We start from the raw sequence: 18,830 nt of genomic DNA, 5'->3' as shown, positions 1-18,830 counted from the left end.
AAAGTAAAATTAGTAGTGGGTTAATGCAGACTGTCCACTACACACTAGCAAACTGATTTCTTACGGTGTATTCAGAACCAGCCTGTCCCATTGGCCCTTGATGTCATCATCCTCAGGCTGCTCTGTGACATAGAGTCCATCAAACTCCAGTTTGCGGGCCAGCTCCTTCTCCCGTTTGAAGATAACTAGGGGTACCTGCAGGACAGTGTTTTATAAAGTGCACAGCCCATGTCACTGAAAACTGAAGACACACTCTTCTAATGTTACAATATTTAAAGAATCATGGTTGAAATGGCAGGTCAGCAAAACTTTCTTTCCTTCCTGCAAAAGCAATTTCTATGAAATGATTGTATTCATATCTGACCTTAAGACAGTTGTAACCAATGATGCAGAGGAAAGAGATGATGGTGTGCACGATGGAAAGGATGGATAACACTGGTGTCATGTACCCAGTGCTCTCTTCTAAGTAAAAGTATTCAGCACCCTCATCCTCCTCCTCATCTCCGCCACCATCCTCCATGGCCGAGCCTTCATCTTCACCCGCAGAGCCCTCAAACAATCCAGAACCCTCAAACATGGCAGAACCCTCATACAATGCAGAACCCTCATCGTCGTCTTCACCACGTGGGCTGCCTGAGACCTAAGATGCACGCAGAATCTCAGGTCAGATCCTTGCAATTGGCCAATTGTGCACACGACATGGTAGGAAAGAGGTCATAGTGCTTTGGCTAAAATATTTAGCAATATAAAAGCTGAAAGCGTTTGTCCCTCACCTTGTAGAAAAGCAGGATGAAATTGAGAGCGAATGCAATGAACAGAGCCAACATGCGTAGGTTGTAGAAGTTCCGAGACAGGTAATTCTGTGAAGGACACAAGCAAACACATGTTGCAGTAACCAACAGACAATAACGATTCACTTTTGAGAGTATGCCTCTATCCAATACCATTGTAAATAACTACCATAAATTTGATTCTCTGGATTTCAAGCTCATTCCAGAGCTCAAAGCCCTCCTCTTCAGGTTCTTTCACTTTTTTGGCTTTGGCCTTCACTTTTATCTCCTCCTGTTCTTCCTCCTGTGTTGGCTCAGCCTCAGCTTCCTTCTCACCATTCTCAGCACTACAGATAATGGACAAACAATATCATCATAACACACATGGTATCACTTACAGCAACATGAGAGAGAAGTGGGGTCAAAGGAGAGCAGAAGAACAGGACAAATGCAGAAAAACTCACTCTGATTTCTCAGGTATTGGAGGAGCTTCCTCTTCAACAGGCTCTGGTTCACCCTCTCCCACTTCCTCTCCTTCCCCCTCTCCCTTTTCACCTGCAGCCAACTGTAAGACATCACCACCACCATTGAACTGGAGAACTTAACTTAACCGGAACAATTTAAGTGTGCTTCATGACTCCTAACATCTCATCTTGTAGGTTTGCAACTGAGCAATAACCTGCAATAATCTCCCAAAACGTTTTTGGTCTGAAATACTTATAGTGTGCCTTTTCACAAATTCTTACAAGTTTCCGTTTCAGCAGTGGGGATCCCTCTGGCGTGGGGGGTTCCTCAGGCTCAGTCTCTCCCATGTCTCCAAGTCCACCAGGTGCGTCGATGCCAGATCTGCCTCCTCCATCTGCCTCCTTCCCGTCGTCCTCGTCTCCCTCTTCTCCGGCAGAATCCTCCTCTAAACCATCACCTGCACCCTCTTGCACACCTCGGGCTCCAGGTTCAGGAGGAAGGTCGCCATGAACCTCATCTTGTGTTGGATCAGGCATGCTGGCCAGGATCTCTGTCACAGTAATCTTTTTGGCACCCTCCACCAGGCCACCACCAAACAATGAATTCCAGATGAGTAGGAACAAGCCCCGGCACACACTGTAGACGAAGTGAATGATGCCCATGAAGACAGTCCAAAAGAATGTGAACAGGCCCACTATTATCTCCTTTACGGTCATCTTTCTCAGCTTGCGGTAACGTCTTCGAAGGTTGCGGAAGGTAAACATGTTGAAGAAGTCCACTACACCCTTGATAAAGTCCGCAAAGGCTGAGCTGGTCTCAGGGGGAGCCTCCTCTCCATTGGCTTCCTCTCCCTCTCCCTGATCTCCAGTACCAGCTCCTCCCTCCTCTTCTTCTTCATCATCTCCATTCTCATTTCCTTCCCCTTCTGGCTCAGAAATCTGGGAGGCGATATTCATCTCAAAGATTGTGTCCTCACAGAAGTTGACAAACATCTCCATCTTCTCTGACTCAGCACCCTCATTAACAACATCAAAGATGAACTGCCTTTTGGACTCCCGAACCTGGGGCATCTCCCACTGGTTACGGTTGGCCTCACTAATCTCAAAGTAAATACGCTCAATCTTCTTGCTGGCTCCCATGATCTCAATACGGCCCAGGAAGGGGCGGAAGTAGTTAAGGACACTCTCAGCCTGTTCCAGGAAGTTTTGCAGGCGAGTATCATGAGGAACATGCTCAGATAGATTTGTCAGCAAAACAGCAATATTGAAGCCAATGTCCTTTGCTGGCTCCTGAAAACGGTCCGCAAACTCCTCAAAGTTAATCATTTCATTTTCGTCTGCTTCAGAACAGGAGAGCAGGAACTGAATCTCTGTAATTGAGTACTGCTTCTGGCTGTCCATCGCTTTAGAGAAATCCTTCTTGGAGATCAGACCACGTGGGTCTGTCACATAGTCTAGGAAGGCATCAGAGGCAACAATGTCCTTCAGCTTCAGGAACATATCAAAGAACTTGAGAATCATTTCCACGTTACTGGAGGACTCCACCAACATGTCCACCATTTGGCGGGCAATTGTGCCATTGACAATGTTCCCTGAAAATCAAAAGTCAGGTTTTAGTAACCCACTATGCAACTTATTGAACTATCAGAAGCAAAAGTGTGTCTTACCCTCAAGAAGAGAAAGCAGCATGACCACCATATCCTTTTGAAGATCAAGTAGCTCCTTCAGAAGTCCAATCTGACTAGAATCCTGAAATTAATGACAAGGACATACACACCACAGTAACAGTATAACAATCAGTTATTGTTAATCTGTCTGTAGAATACACTACACACATACTGTTTGGAAGTTTACTTCATAGAATCAGCAACATTGTACCAAGAGTGTTTTACCAAGAGAAGGATGGTGGAGCTGTATAGACAGTGGTATAGGGCACAGACTAATCATAGTCCCTGTTAGTTGTGCCTAAAGTCAGCCTCAGGCGAAAGCACAGCACAAGTCTTTTATTGTGGAAATTGAAAGTTTTGATTCAGCATAATTGGAACTAATTTCTGTTTTGCATTCTGGGATACAGATGACGCCAAAGCTATTTAAAACTCAATGAAGAGTCTTAAGCGGGCACAGAATTAAGAGTGCCAAACAAATATGGCACAGGACATTGGTGAGTCTGTGTTCACCTTACCTCCGAATGTGTTCTACTCCAGAAAGGATCCTTGGTTTGCATTTACGAATAACAAATATAGATTTTAAACATACCATCACATACCATAAGCCACAGAAAAAACTACTACTGAGAAAGAAAAAGAAAGCCGAAGGCACACAAAACAATAGAAGGGATTGAGACACAAATGAATAAGCAGCACATTCAACAAGAATAGTGGTCATCTTGGTGACATTTCACTTAGCGACCCTACAGGGTTAAAGATTTGTTGGAAAAATATAAAGATGCAGTATGTTTCTGTTCAGACATAAATACTACAATAAATCCAGTAGTTCTGTAAAAATGAAGCAATAGTGTAAAGGGAAGGATTCATAGTATCCTGTCTTTTCCATGCACCTTGGCTCATTGATTGAGATCTTTTTTTTCGACATTTTGATAAATGTAAACAAACACATTCAAATACCTGGAAGAAGTTGGAAGAGTTTGAATACATACTGCACCTTTATGTACATTGCTGCCAACTCACAAACTGAAATAGCCACCTCCATGGCCACCATACATTGCCATTAAGTATCATTGTACCTCTGCAACATAAGTACATATAGTGACTAGGAAACTGAGCTTGACAATATAGCTTGACAATGTTATTTTCATTGCTTTGTTATGAATGTATGGTTCTGTGGCTATTTTCCACAGTAGACGGTCAGCTGGAAGCTTTTGAACTTACATAGTGAAGTTAATTGCTCATGAGTGTGATGTGGGTACAATAAACCCAATGATCAGCAAGCAGCAGCTGTCCAAGCGTGGTGGCACGTCCTCAACCCAATAAAAGTGATTTGTGGTAACAATCTTCCAACAACCCTGATGAAAAAGGTTTCTTTTGGAAACACCTCTGAAATGTAATGTGGGCTTTGAGGGAGTGTCAGGGCAGAGATCTTACCTCTCCTACTGGGGCTGCGACTAGGAAGCACTGCATTAGTCTCTTTAATTACCATTTGACCATCAAACAGACTGTCAGTGAAATTGTATTGCTACAATCTCCCTATCTTTAATAAAAAAAATTATAATTTCAAAGGAACAAATCTATATAAAAAAAACAGTGCCCTCCAGATAATGCACAGCCATAAAAAATGAAGAAGACTGCCAAAGACTGTCAGAGTAAAGAAGACAAGAGAAGAGGAAGGGAAATTAAAAAGAAAGCTATGGGGAAAAATACTACAAGCAGGGACTATGTTTAATATGATGGCAAAAGGTGGGACACAGGTCCTTACGCCAATTTGAAGTCCTGGGTCAGGGTGCATCTGGCAGGGTTATACATCAGAATAAAAATGTTATCCACCAACATTTTTAATTCATTTTTGTATTATTATATCTCTCCCCATAGTCCTAATGTTGTATTTTTGACATTGATGTCTGTCAACTAGAACTATTTGTGATTATTCTACTGAAGTGTTGAGGATCAGCAGCCACACTGACTGACTGCTCTGAGAGCCAATCGGCTCATCACCTTACCAGAAAACCACAATCAGCATTGACTGGGATCTTTGCCATTGGCATATCACATTTGATTCTATTGATATAATGTAGACACAGGACATAAACTCTTTAGTAGAGAAAAATACAAAAATGCATTTTAAAAGGGAACTGGGTGTGTATCAGGCAGGTTGACACCCACAAATAGAGTGAAACAGACAGCAACACTTCAAAGGAAGTAGGTGCACATCAAAAAGCTGAGCTCAAACAGAACATGACATTTAACAACAACACACATATTAATACACACACAGTGAGCTTAGCACCCACTAATATCTAGAAGTTACATTATTAGATGAATTATTCAAGAATTAGATTATATCACTGGAAATGAAAGAAGAGATTAAATGGATTAAATACTCTTTGGGTTGTAATTTTGGCAGCAGTATTGTGCCAGTAACAGCTGTATGTTTCCTCCCAATTTGACACAAAAGGCAGCTGTTTAGTTGTCCTATTCACACTAATATTCTCAACATTTGAAACCTATAACTATAACTAATTTGCTTCCATAGTTCTTGAGGTGCGTTGTACTTGTTATAATGTAGCATTTTTTAACAGCAAAGGAATCAACTGCAATGAACTGGGTGCAACCCCATCCCCTTAAGAAAGTTATATCAGTCGATTGTCCAATTTCATGACATAAGTAAACCAATCCAAAGCCTACCAATCCAAGTCTTTTTTTCTTTTGTATTTGAAGTGAAATACAATGGGACCATTGGCTTTTTGCTTAGATAAAACTTTGTTTGAAATATAATATGATACCATTTACTAAGATGACAGCTTACATTAACTCAAGGACATGCAAGTTGAGTAACATACTGGTTCATATGCAATATAGACTTCACATTTCCTTTTGTTTAATGTTTGAAAGAATGTAAAAAATATTCATATTCATCTCCAAATAACGTACTTCCAATGAAAACAACTCGCTATCTTTATCAGTTAAGCAGTTGCTCACCCTTTTGGCTCTCTTTACTACCACCTATGCCCGTTTTACTCTCTTAACTACCACCTATGCCAATTCTGCTGTGGTGTGTCCAGTTTACCAGCTATACCTTTACTTTACCTCGTACTGCTTTCAAAATACAACCCACAGCATCCAATTACTTAAACTTCATTTGGGAAATAAAAGGAATAGTAGCAAGGTGTTTAAGAGTGCTATTAATACAATGTCAATAACAATGTAACCACTACTGTATTGTAACTAAAATTAATGGAATAGATACAAATATTAAAATCATTTACACTGAATGTTCTCTTTATTCAATGCCTGATAGCCTCTGGTTACATTGTTATTACACTTTCATAATGCAACTGTAAAAGTATTACCTAAAGTCAACAGCATAGGTGTCCCTCTGTAGCCAAACTGTTTCTAATCATCAGCCCCAGGCGTGTAAGATAAATATATAGTAATATGCTATAGGTTTTACATTTTTAGTTGTCAGTGCTGAGAGTCTCCGTAATATTACTATCCCAGAGCTTTAATTTTTTCACTCATGCTTCCTAACTGTTGGCTAATACTGTTGAGAGTTTGAGAGCAGGAGACAGAAACGAGCTGAACAAAGGGACACACTTTGCACAAGAGGGGTTGACAAATGTAAAAACTGCCTGAAAAAGGTAAATCAGTAAAGGAAGAAAGAACTGAGCAGATACATACTTTACTCTGCAGAGATCATGTAAACAAGATTGGATATTAAATTAATACAGTGAATGTATAACTGCAGAGACCATGTAAACAAGATTGGATATTAAATTAATACAGTGGATGTATAATTCAATTTTGATGTACAGGACAAGCATTCTGATGCCTACAATTGGCCTTAGTGACAAATGTAATTAAAAATATAATCATATCCTCATAAAATGCTATACATACATTGAAGTCATTTAGACTGTGTCCACATGGTAAATCGGGTTCTTCTTATTCAAGTTCTTCCTAAACTGTTATGTTTAATTTAGTGGAAATATTTCACTTCTCCAATCAAATTCAAATTTCAAGATAACCCTAATGCCTTTCCGCATTGGTGGTACTGATACAAGTATGGCACAAAGGCTATTGAATGTAAATGATCTATCAAACGTGTGTACATTTTACACTGTACCTAAGGCACCAGGCATACAGTACATACAACACTGTGTATGTTAGTGCGCACTCATGTGTCTTACCTGAGCCAATTTCATCATCATGTGAGCAAACACATGTAAAAAGCCCACAACAGCATCCCACAACCTGCTGTGAGCCAAGGACTGCTGATTACCAGTGCAGGGACCCTAGGAGGAGGAGACAGAGGGTCATGAAGTGGAATAAACAGCAATACCAGTCAAAGACACCCTCACACAGTAGCTGAAGGAAGCGGAAAAGGTCACAGGTGAACTCAGCATCCGCCATCACTTTTTCATTTGAACATAGACGCAGGTAACAACGAGTCAAAGGTAGTCCTAACAGGTGAAAACAATATCACCAGCGGAGTGATGACAATAAAAAAGAAATCTGTCAGTAGGCAGAACTGCACAGACATTTAGATCAAACAGTGGGCTTTCTCACCTGGATGTACTCTGTTAAGCTGTTAAACACTTGTTTGGCCACAGTCATTGCTTTGGAGAAATTCCTCTTGCCTGGTTCATCAATGATGTCCTTGCCGGAATAGTACCAGTAGAAGTCACTAATGGATTCCTGCAGGAGACAGAAGATGGGAATGACAGGTCAGAAGGAAGAAAAAAAAGGGAAGGTTGGGCCGGGGGTTGTCTGGGGCTCAGCTGTGGCACTAACACTCATCAGAAACTCATCAGAAACACCAGGGGACTTCAACAGTGTACATATTTTGTTTATACTTCAACAGTGTACATATTTTGTTTATACTTCAACAGTGTACATATTTTGTATACGTCTCTGTCTATATAGGTCAGAAACTGACAAATAGGTCAGAAACTGGAACAGAGAACTACATTTGTCTGATTTTCTGCTTTAACGATATAGGCTAAATGACAATTTTACTAAATGCTGTTTAACGCTAACACAAGATGGTAAGAGACAGGTTGCCTCAAATCTTTGCAAGTTATCTAACTGTTACATTAAGCTAGCTGGCAAGCTCAAGTTCAGGTTAAATTGTTAAACTAGCTGGCATGGTTTGAGCAGAACACAACAGGAATGCAAATTACATCATTGATAGGTATTGCAAGGTAGAGGGTTGCCAGCAGATCAGACCTTGTTATATTCTGTCATATGTTATTAATAATTTGCTTACTTTTTAACCTCTACAAAATTGTTAAAATGATACTTTAAAGTGAGAATTTGTGTGATTTTTTTATTCAAATGTAGGCCTATCTGTGTAAAAATATTGTGTCACTGTTGGTGACGTGCACACGTATGTGCACCAATGTCAGCCCTGGTACCACAGAGCTCCCCCACATTACAAATCCCAATCTAACCCCTGACAATAAAGAATAAAACATGAAACAGTTCAAAAGTGCTTAGTTGATATCTTACCTGCAGTCTAAGCAGGTAGTCGACAGTGCAGATAATGATGTTAATGGTTGTGGTGCTACCAGTCTGGGTGCGTAGATAATTCTGGAAATCTGTCAAGGTATGAATCCACAGTAAATCCCAAAGTATGAAGTCACACAAAAATCAAACAAACATGAAGGGGAGTTGTACAAGAGACAATCCGGAACCAATTTTGCCCACATTTCTGAGAACCGAGCCTACTCTTATCAACCATATACACCCCTCTCACAATTACGCTTAAAAAAAAAAAACAGCTAGAGCTTTATTGCACTTGCTTAACCCACAGCACACAATCAATCAGAATAATTCTGTGACGTACCGTTATTGTGACCCTCGCACAGTAGCTGGAGGAGGCGGAAAAGGTCACAGGTGAACTCAGCATCCGCCATCACTTTTTCATCTGAACACAGGTGCAGACAACAAGAAGCAATGGCATGAGGCCTTACACAAACTGTACTGGGATCAGCGATGGCAAATATGTGTGTTTATTAGTGTGTTTCACCACAGCACATGTACATGTACAATACATGCGTATGTGCTGATTTCAATTTGATCACAAATACATTTAAGGATGAAGCTGAACTCAAAGAATGGGGATTGATTTATTAAATGTGATTCATTAATTTTCACCACACAGTGAAATGAGACAATATCGACTATCTTACTATAAGAAGGTATTAACATTTAAATTGTAAGTATTATTAAAGAGGGAGGGAGGGAGTATCAGTGAGAGGGAAGTCGGGGGCTTTCAGAGATATCACTCTGAGTCACCCAGCACTCTCTCCCACAAACCACCTCTGTCCGACTTACACAGACAGCCATACAGCTCACACACATACACATGTACACACACACACACAGGGGAACAGCCACTGTGTAGACTGAAACATGAAAACACAGACACACACAGAGAGGACTCAGCAGTGTCTGACGAAGACTGTGGGGCATCATCTCAGTTATGGTTGACAGTACAGACACTGATATACTACACAGGTAAAAAAAAACAAAAAACAAAGAGAGATTGAGACAGGACATGACAAACAACACGCAAATACTCACAATATGATGGACATGTTCCTCACATTCACACACACACACACACACACACACACACACACACACACACTTATTGTATACAAATGCACACAGACACATAGTCATGCAGGACAGATCTACTGCACTCCACAAACTACTGTGTCACAGAGAGTAAAAGTGGAGGTTCCTGCAGCCGTTGGGAAGTCTTGGAGAAACTGCAAGGTCACAGTTGGGGTTGGGAGCTCTTTGAAGGTAAAGGGGACCACTGACACTGAGAGGGACAGAGCTGGTGGTCTAAACCCCTCACAGCTCAGCCAGACCAGAGCCTTTTTTTAGCCTTGATCGGTGCGCTCGAGGAAAGCATCATTGAATACAGTCCACACAAATAAATCTGATGGCAACAACAATAATTAGGATGATTCATATTAATATTACTTAGAATGAAATTGAGCATATATCAGAACCTTACAGGTTTGCGATGAAATAAGAGATTGAGAAAATTGTTAGTGGCAGAAGTAAAAGTTGGAATGTGATGGAAAAATTCAGAATGTTACAACAGATAGGGGGTTAGTGAAATGGGACATCAATAGGAGATCTATATGAAATGGACAGCATATAGGATGGGATCTGAAATATACATGTTTATACAAATTATAGATTACGAGTGCTTAGGTTTAAGCGAAGTTGCAGCAGAGCGAAGCAAAGCTACTGTTCTACTGTGGTATAGGTTATGATACAATGAACAACCACATCATTGCTTTTGGTGATGTTAATAACATCTAAAGATGTTTTTTTCTAAAATAGAATAGAAATGTTATGTTATGAAAATAATGTTAAAATGACTTATTCTTCTGAGATCATGCAGTTACACATCTGTTTCTAAAATGAATTATTATTATTAATGAGTTGAATAAGTAGACTACTTATCTTTCAGTATAAATGTCACTAAGTATAAAAGCACTTTAAAGTAGCATAACGGAACAATTGCTAATCGCTAACGATATGCTAGCGGCTAAAACTAACGAAATCTCTTGAAATGTGCTGACTTTGACATTATGACAAACTAGTTAGTCAACAACTGTACTAACACAGTCAAATATCTAGCAAGTGCAACACAAGATAAAGCAAGAACGGCAAATAAGCTACTTACTAGTTCGGCAGACAGTAGAAACTGGGCGGCTTCAGGCAAACCTACATTTAGCAGTAATATGCCTATGGACCCTGGTATGGCAATGGCACGGAGGCGATTCTCCATATTAAAAGTCATTGTCGCGCCCCAATTTTTTTAAAGCTGCTTAAGGTAAAACTGTTTATCCTAACCCTAATCCTAATCCTGATGTACAATTGCTGCATAATGCCACTTTAATTTTAAAGACATTTTATTTACACGTTTTAAGGCTAAGCTTTACATGGAACATCCATGATGGACAAAAATGGATGCAAGGGAGCTTTAAAGTCCTTATCAGGTTATCATTAGAAATTCACAAGAGTTACTATATGATGTATGTTTTGTAAGATAACTGACACACTGTAACATCCTTGATTCTGGCAGCAAAAGCATCTAATTATTTGAGGGAAGTTTTCAAATAATGCTGGAAGGCTTGGCTTATTTATTCAGTAAAAGATCTTAACAGTTTCTCAGATGAGGATGCAAATTCATTTCAGGGCTGTGTCTACAGTTCTCTGGGATCTGCTCCCCGAGAACTGTTTAAGGAAAGACGGCCACGATAGGGGGTCTTTACTTTGACATGATCTGGCATCAGTCAAGATGTATCTGGAGTTACAGTAGATCTGTGACACGGCACTCAAGGGCAAAGAGAAGACAACCTGTTAAGTCACTGCTTGGGGTCAGGCATTGTACCTGCACATGGCCTATTTTCTTTCAGAAATGTTCCAATACTTTGGTGCGGTACGCTATGTTTTCAGTGTTTAAAGATACAACTGGACTACTATGCAGTGACTGAAAGGTTTTCTCTTTGCTTCCTTGACTGCGAAATGAAATGCAGGAAAACTACATGGATGGAAAGATAACCCAGTATATATAGGTGAGCTGAGAGGAAGAGACAGGGACAGCTGGGACAGGGAGGAAAGAGAGATTTTAAAGACCGGAATTATTTACCACGTTCTAGCTTCATAGCTGAAAACCATGAGAGGAAGAAAGAGGGAGAGGGGATGGGTGTAAAGGGGGGTGGGTTGGAGGGGCAGTGGCAGGGAGAGAGAAAGAGATAGAGAAAGAGAGGGCCGGTGAGTTGGATTATCTCCGCAGTTCAGCTCAAGACGGGGAGATAAACAATGCTGTGAATGAACATTCAACCACATTCACTGACATCTCAAAATCTCTTCTCTAGAAGAGTATGCACTATGTGGGGAATGCTGCAAGAGAAACATTTTGTGATGAGGTCAATTGATTCATATTCAGTTATGTTATTCAGTAATAAGTGATAAGGCAGGAGCCAGAGGGAGTCACCACTATCACATGGGGTGGGGAATGCTAACTCTATTTTTCTGAAAGATGTGTATTTCTGGTGTATATTTCTTCATGATACAAACTTGGACATGGCAGCTCTATGATTTTACAGCCTCTTACGTAGAGCTCCTATTGGGACATTTCATATCAAATCAACCAGTGGTTCCCAATTGATATTTTGTAATTTTTGCTTTTCATGTGAAAGATGAAAGCTTAAATACTTTTGAGCAGTGGATGTTAAAAATTTCGGGAAAAAACTTAAGATGTCACTATCTGACATGAATTCCCATGAAACGTGTCAAACTGATCAGAACCTTGTAGACCAAGTACATATCTATCTCCTTAAGCCCAATGATAGATGTACAACATTCTAAGCAGCTGCATGAAACCCCTAAACGTGCTCTATAATTTAGTAGCTCTTTTAGCTCTAAAATTGTAAATGACCCCCTCCACCTCTGTAAAAGTGACCGTAACTTCATAAATAATTCCCCCATGGCACTATTGCTTGGGATTTCTCCATCATACTGATTCATCCTACACCAGAATGAAGAAATTAAAAAAAAAAATTGAGGTGGGAACCCCTGGTTGATTTGACATGGAATGTCCCAATAGGAGTTCTACTTAAGAGGCTGTGTAATAATAAAGCTGTCAGATCCAAGTTGCAAAAATATACACCTATAGCATTTGCCCCCTCAATAGTCAGGTGGCTTAACAACGCGATCGTGACAAGAGTGATAAAAGCATGAAATTTGGCACACAATTAGCTTATACCCTACTAAAAGATATTAGAAGGGGTGCCCAAGTGAAACTGCTCATTTTTTCGTTTTAATGAGATATTAAGTTTTGACCTAAATCAAGATATGCGTTACCTGTGGTCCGATTTTCAAAACGGTTATTTTGCCTAGAAATGCTTACCAAATAAGTAATAAATCAGTTATTTATGCATGTTTGTGTTTTCTTGTTTGTTTCTGATATCCACTAGTTTAAACAAATGTTCCTTTTAAGTAGCAAAACAGACAAAAAGACTTGTGCCCGTGCGCGCGCTCATCCAAGATGGCGGGAAAGACGTAATTCTGCTATATCTGTTAGGTAAAACCGTTATTTTACCACCATTTAAAACCATATTTGCATTTGTATCTTTTATATGTATAAGGACTGTAATATTGTATTAAAGATTTGCTTCAACATCATTAAAATAGCACCAACAAAGGCGCATTACAGTACCAGGAGGCTACGCAGAAAAAAGTTAATTTGGCGCAGATTGAGCGTGTCTTTTCGCACATCAAAACTGATCATATGAGGAATGTGCTGTTATAAATTGCTCTACGATTTGCTCTTTGGACAATCACATTAACACATTGGCTTGCATCTCAACTTTTCTTGAACACATTTGCAACGTGAGCAGCGCTGTTTGCAGGTGCACGTAATCAGCTCTCTGCATACAGTATAGACACTTGGGGATAGTCATCCAAACCTAATGCTAACATTGCCGTGAAGTGGTGTTATTTTGCAGGCTGGAACGGAAACTGAACTTGTGCTTATTGCAACTGCAGAGACCGTTACATAGCTCTCTGGTTATCCTTGGTGCTCTGTTCCACACGGCAGAACTAGTGGGGGCCTATTTTCGCCTGGCACACTTTCTGTTGTAAACTGAAAGATGCTGATACCAGTTCCGTGAAATGAGGAGACTGATGTCGTGGAGCTGGGATTGTGAGCAATGGACCTCATTCTCGCACATTTTGTTAAGTGTCTAATATCTTCAACCTAAGAAAAGATCTCCACCGGATCCATGAATGCCTGGAAATGTGTTCTTAAACGGCCAAAGTGTGCACTGATTCTTAAATTGAACGAGCGTTCTCGTTTTCTTTCTTTATTTATTTATTTATCACGAAGCCTCGTAGAATCATGACTATAAATGTGAAACGTAATTGTTAATGAAACAAATATTCTTGTATTTATTATCATTATAATTATTGATGCCTGTAGAATTCATGTGAACGCACTCATCAACGATTTATCACAAATTCAGCCCTTAAGAACATGAGCGCACTCCAATCTGGCCTTGTAGCGCTCGCAAAGAGACGTCTCTAGCCAGTATTCTATCTCAATGATACGATCATAGGAAACAGAAATGCCCATTTGGTATATCTTTTCTATCAATGTCTTACTTCTAGTGGAGCTATGCATATTTAGCCCAACATATACATTTACATTTACATTTAGTCATTTAGCAGACGCTTTTGTCCAAAGCGACGTACAAGGGAGAGAATATTCAAGCTACGAGCAATAGAACCTGGTGTAACAATAAATAAATACTACTTTACATTAGAAATATAACAAAATGAAATAAAAAGAAAGGAGTGCAGAAGTGTAACTGCTGTAATTGCAAGTTACGCACTAGTCGAAGTGCCAGTTAGGACGGGAAGTGCTCTCTGAAGAGTTGGGTCTTCAAAAGCTTCTTAAAGGTAGAGAGGGACGCCCCTGCTCTGGTAGTGCTGGGTAGTTCATTCCACCAACGTGGAACTACAAATGAGAATAGTCTGGACTGCCGTACTTGCACAGACGGCAGTGCCAAACGACGCTCACTAGAAGAGCGCAGCATCCTGGGTGTAACATTTGCCCTTACAAGAGCATTTAGGTAGGTGGGAGCAGAACCATCAAGCACTCTGTAGGCAAGCATAAGTGACTTGAACTTAATGCGAGCAGCTACCGGCAGCCAGTGGAGCTCAATGAGTAGCGGGGTGACGTGTGCCCTCTTCGGTTGGTTGAACACCAGACGCGCCGCCGCGTTCTGGATCATTTGTAGTGGTTTCACCACGCAAGCCGGCAGGCCCGTTAGGAGGGCGTTGCAGTAATCAAGGCGTGAATTCACCAAGGTTTGCACCAGCAGCTGGGTGGCATACTGGGTTAGGTACGGCCTGATTTTGCGGATGTTGAATAGCGCAAAGCGGCAGGACCTAGAGACAGAGGCAATGTGGTCCGTGAAAGTCAGTTGGTCATCAATAATGACCCCGAGGTTTCTTGCTGTTTTGGATGGAACAAGAGACAAGGAGTCAATATTGATGCTGATGTTGTGGTGGATGGCCTGTTTGGCTGGAAAGACCATCAGTTCCGTTTTGGCCAGGTTCAGCTGAAGGTGGTGGTTTTTCATCCATGTGGATATATCAGCAAGACAGTCCGAGATCCGCGCCGAGACAGTGGTGTCCTCAGGAGGGAAAGACAGAAACAGTTGAGTGTCATCGGCATAGCAATGATAGGAAAAACCATGCGAGCGGATGATAGGGCCCAGCGAAGTGGTGTAAATGGCAAAGAGAAGTGGTCCCATCACCGAGCCTTGGGGCACCCCTGTATATAGTGGTAGGGGTGGCTCACGAGATGCTGAAATGCGAGTTTGGCCAGTTTTTTTTCAGACTTCTCTTGATCCTTTATGTTGAGACCATAAAGAATGATAGAAACGAGAGACTTTAAGCTTGACGGTTAATATTTTGAATGGCAGTCCATTGGAAAGCACCCAGAAAAAATAAATCCTTTGTGTGCAAAAATGTCTTTCCTTAGCCTACAATTGTTGCAGCCCTCTCTAGAATTTCGGCGTCTTCTGAAAAGTTGTGTTGTTTCAAAGCATCCTTCAATAGCCTGCTTATTGCATCCCGGAAATCTAAAACGGTGTTTCTTCCATCAGTTTGTTCTTAAAGAGTCTCTTTGTAATGTTCTAGCAAGACATTGATTAACCTGGTTTTATTTATAGTTTTCTTAACTCCAATATCTTCAAGCCTCTTGATGTACAACGACAGCTCAGAAAGTTTAAACATATGAGTTCCTTTTTCAAACGCTACATTCTTCTACATTTGTCAATTTATAACAGCACATTCCTCATATGATCAGTTTTGATGTGCGAAAAGACACGCTCAATCTGCGCCAAATGTACCTTTTTCTGCGTAGCCTCCTGGTACTGTAATGCGCCTTTGTTGGTGCTATTTTAATGATGTTGAAGCAAATCTTTAATAAAATATTACAGTCCTTATACATATAAAAGATACAAATGCAAATATGGTTTAAAATGGTGGTAAAATAACGGTTTTACCTAACAGATATAGCAGAATTACGTCTTTCCCGCCATCTTGGATGAGCGCGCGCACGGGCACAAGTCTTTTTGTCTGTTTTGCTACTTAAAGGAACATTTGTTTAAACTAGTGGATATCAGAAACAAACAAGAAAACACAAACATGCATAAATAACTGATTTATTACTTATTTGGTAAGCATTTCTAGGCAAAATAACCGTTTTGAAAATCGGACCACAGGTAACGCATATCTTGATTTAGGTCAAAACTTAATATCTCATTAAAACGAAAAAATGAGCAGTTTCACTTGGGCACCCCTTCTAATATCTTTTAGTAGGGTATACGCTAATTGTGTGCCAAATTTCATGCTTTTATCACTCTTGTCACGATCGAGCCTAAATTTTGCATTAAGCCACCTGACTACAAGTGGTACTGATGACCCTATTTTAGGACCCTTGGCTCATACAGTATTAGGTTATATGTTACAATATATAAAGTATATGTCTTTAACCATTTCAACACTGTTTAATTTGGTGAATATAAACTGCGAAGAATATATTCAATACATACTTGACACAGATAACTCGTAATACAGATGTCTCTACATAACATGCTGACATGCATAAATAACACATAAAGTACATGGCACATTTTTATAAATAAATCGCGACCGCTGTGTTTCGGAACTCACCTGTGCCCTCTTCAGACACCATTCCCAGCCCCTCTGCCTTGTTCTGTCTCTCAAAGGCATTCAGGTCCAAAACACTAGAAACACAAAAGCACACTGAATTTAGACCTGTCTGTCTGTCTGTCTGTCTGTCTGTCTGTCTGTCTGTCTGTCTGTGTCTGTCTGTCTGTCTGTCTGTCTGTCTGTCTGTCTGTCTGTCTGTCTGTCTGTCTGTCTGTGTGTGTGTGTCTGTGTGTGTGTGTGTGTGTGTGTGTGTGTGTGTGTGTGTGTGTGTGTGTGTCTGTCTGTCTGTGTGTGTGTCTGTCTGTCTGTCTGTCTGTCTGTCTGTGTGTCCGTGTGTCTCTGTGTGTGTGTGTGTCTCTTTGAGTGTGTGTGTGTGTGTGTGTGTGTGTCTCTGTGAGTGTGTGAGTGTGTGTGTTTGTATGTGTATACAATTAACTTACCTGCAGGTCTGCATCAGCGCTTGCAGGCTCAAGAAAAAGCCCACATCCTTTTTATCCTTCAGGTAATCCAACATTCTCTGGTATGATGAGAAACAGAGCGAAAGAGAAAAATGTTTCAAGTTCAACTGACTCTTTGCGGTCTGTGATGTGATGCTTTTAGAGACAGTTCTGCGAGTCCAAATGAGTTGTGCAAGCAGTACTCACTGTCTGAACAGCACTGTTGCCTCCGTTGAGAATTGAGATGCCCAGTTTCAGAGTAGAGTTCACCATGACGCCTGTCTCACCTGAGGACAAGGTAACATCAGTGATGAGAACCTGGTGTGTTACATGGACAAAAGTGTAGCTAATACACTCATTTGCTAATGTATGCCCTTAGACTTGGTGGGTAAACTACTCAATGAGATGTATTATGACTGATGATGGTTCACATCTTCCTGTAATAATGCATGGTATGTAATGTCTGTGAAAGCTGTGTTGGAGCACACATTCTGCAGTTGCTGTTATCTGGTGGAGAGATTAATGGCTACATTGAAACGAGAGTGTTCTCAACACATGTGATAACACACTGTGTTTCCAAACAGAGAAATTAATAAAAATTACTTAATTAATGAATAATCTAGTGCTGTCAAACGATTAAAATATTTAATCGCGATTAATCGCATTCATGTCATAGTTAACTCAAAATGAATCGCGATTAATCGCACATTTTTATCTATTCTAAATGTCCCTTCGTTTATTTATTTTTTCCATCATTTTATTTTTATTTTAATGCCCTTATCAACATGGAAAAGTGGATTGGCTTGCTTTATGCAAATGTTTTATTTTATTAAAAACCAACATTGCCAAACAGGGTGGTACAAAATAAAATTATAAAGTGCACATTTCAGGTAAACAAGGACTCAGCCTATAGTGCAGATAAACCATGGCTTAATATTTTCTTTTTTCCAAGTTTGCTGGGAACATAGCAGTCAGGCCTCTTATTTCAGAAACAATGAACTGTAACAGTTAGGTTACCAATACAAGGTAAGCCTACTACTTCTTTGCTTTCAGCCAGCTGCCTGTTGACATTTTCAGGCAACAGTGAAGCTCGCTTCTTTTGCACAACACAACTTTTAAAAGTAAACTTTCCATTCAGAAGCTTTTTATCATCCATTTCGCCGTATCGCGCTCACCATTCACTCAAACCATAACGTTAGCCTACTACACAGTTTGCGAGGCCAAAAAGAATGTTAATCTAAAAAAAAAAAAAAAAAAACTGACGTTAATCTCGCAATAAAAAAATGAACGGCGTTAAAATGGGTTTGCGTTAACTCCGTTAATAACGCGGTAAACTGACAGCACTAGAATAATCTGAACTGTGACTATGTTGATCTGCAGGAGGTTAGTATAAACATGTCACCCCCACAGAATTAATTTGACTGTACTTCTCCCTTCATAATCTGGCCCCTCAGTCTAACACATTAAATCATTCTTGAGATACTGAGGACACAACCCTTTATGCTATCAGCAGAGAGTACAGTGCTATGGTGCTGACTCTGTGTGTGAATTATGTACCTTTGCATGCACTGATCATCTGCAACACCATCTCTGCACCGCCACGGTCATGCAGGCGGGACTGCTGGTACAACAGCCTTTGCTTCTCCATCTCCTTTTCCTAGATGGGGGTAAGAGAAGGGCAAAGATGTGACCAGATAAACACAGCAC

The 18,830-nt window shown here is 40.4% G+C and overlaps 1 protein-coding gene across 15 annotated transcripts in view; it reads right to left on the bottom strand.

Moving 5' to 3' along the window:
• Positions 1–18,830, bottom strand: part of ryr1b (ryanodine receptor 1b (skeletal)) — a 71,931-nt gene that overhangs the window by 4,889 nt on the left and 48,212 nt on the right. For 6 of the 15 annotated variants that reach the window (XM_031573673.1, XM_031573674.1, XM_031573677.2 and 3 more), the window contains 18 exons: positions 18,681–18,780; positions 17,331–17,410; positions 17,127–17,203; positions 16,687–16,760; positions 11,588–11,605; positions 8,753–8,833; positions 8,416–8,504; positions 7,474–7,602; positions 7,095–7,199; positions 4,667–4,696; positions 3,417–3,446; positions 2,902–2,983; positions 1,517–2,826; positions 1,235–1,335; positions 961–1,117; positions 774–860; positions 365–640; positions 65–195 (listed from right to left, as the gene is read on the bottom strand). In XM_031573673.1, the coding sequence (XP_031429533.1) occupies positions 65–195; positions 365–640; positions 774–860; positions 961–1,117; positions 1,235–1,335; positions 1,517–2,826; positions 2,902–2,983; positions 3,417–3,446; positions 4,667–4,696; positions 7,095–7,199; positions 7,474–7,602; positions 8,416–8,504; positions 8,753–8,833; positions 11,588–11,605; positions 16,687–16,760; positions 17,127–17,203; positions 17,331–17,410; positions 18,681–18,780 (2,957 nt within the window). The other 9 variants (XM_031573683.2, XM_031573687.2, XM_031573688.2 and 6 more) reach the window with 5 other exon arrangements.

Source organism: Clupea harengus, chromosome 9 (genome assembly GCF_900700415.2).
Source record: "Clupea harengus chromosome 9, Ch_v2.0.2, whole genome shotgun sequence".
Classification (NCBI taxonomy): domain Eukaryota; kingdom Metazoa; phylum Chordata; class Actinopteri; order Clupeiformes; family Clupeidae; genus Clupea; species Clupea harengus.
Note: the sequence above shows the minus strand (reverse complement) of the source record. Positions and strands in the feature narration are given on the sequence as shown.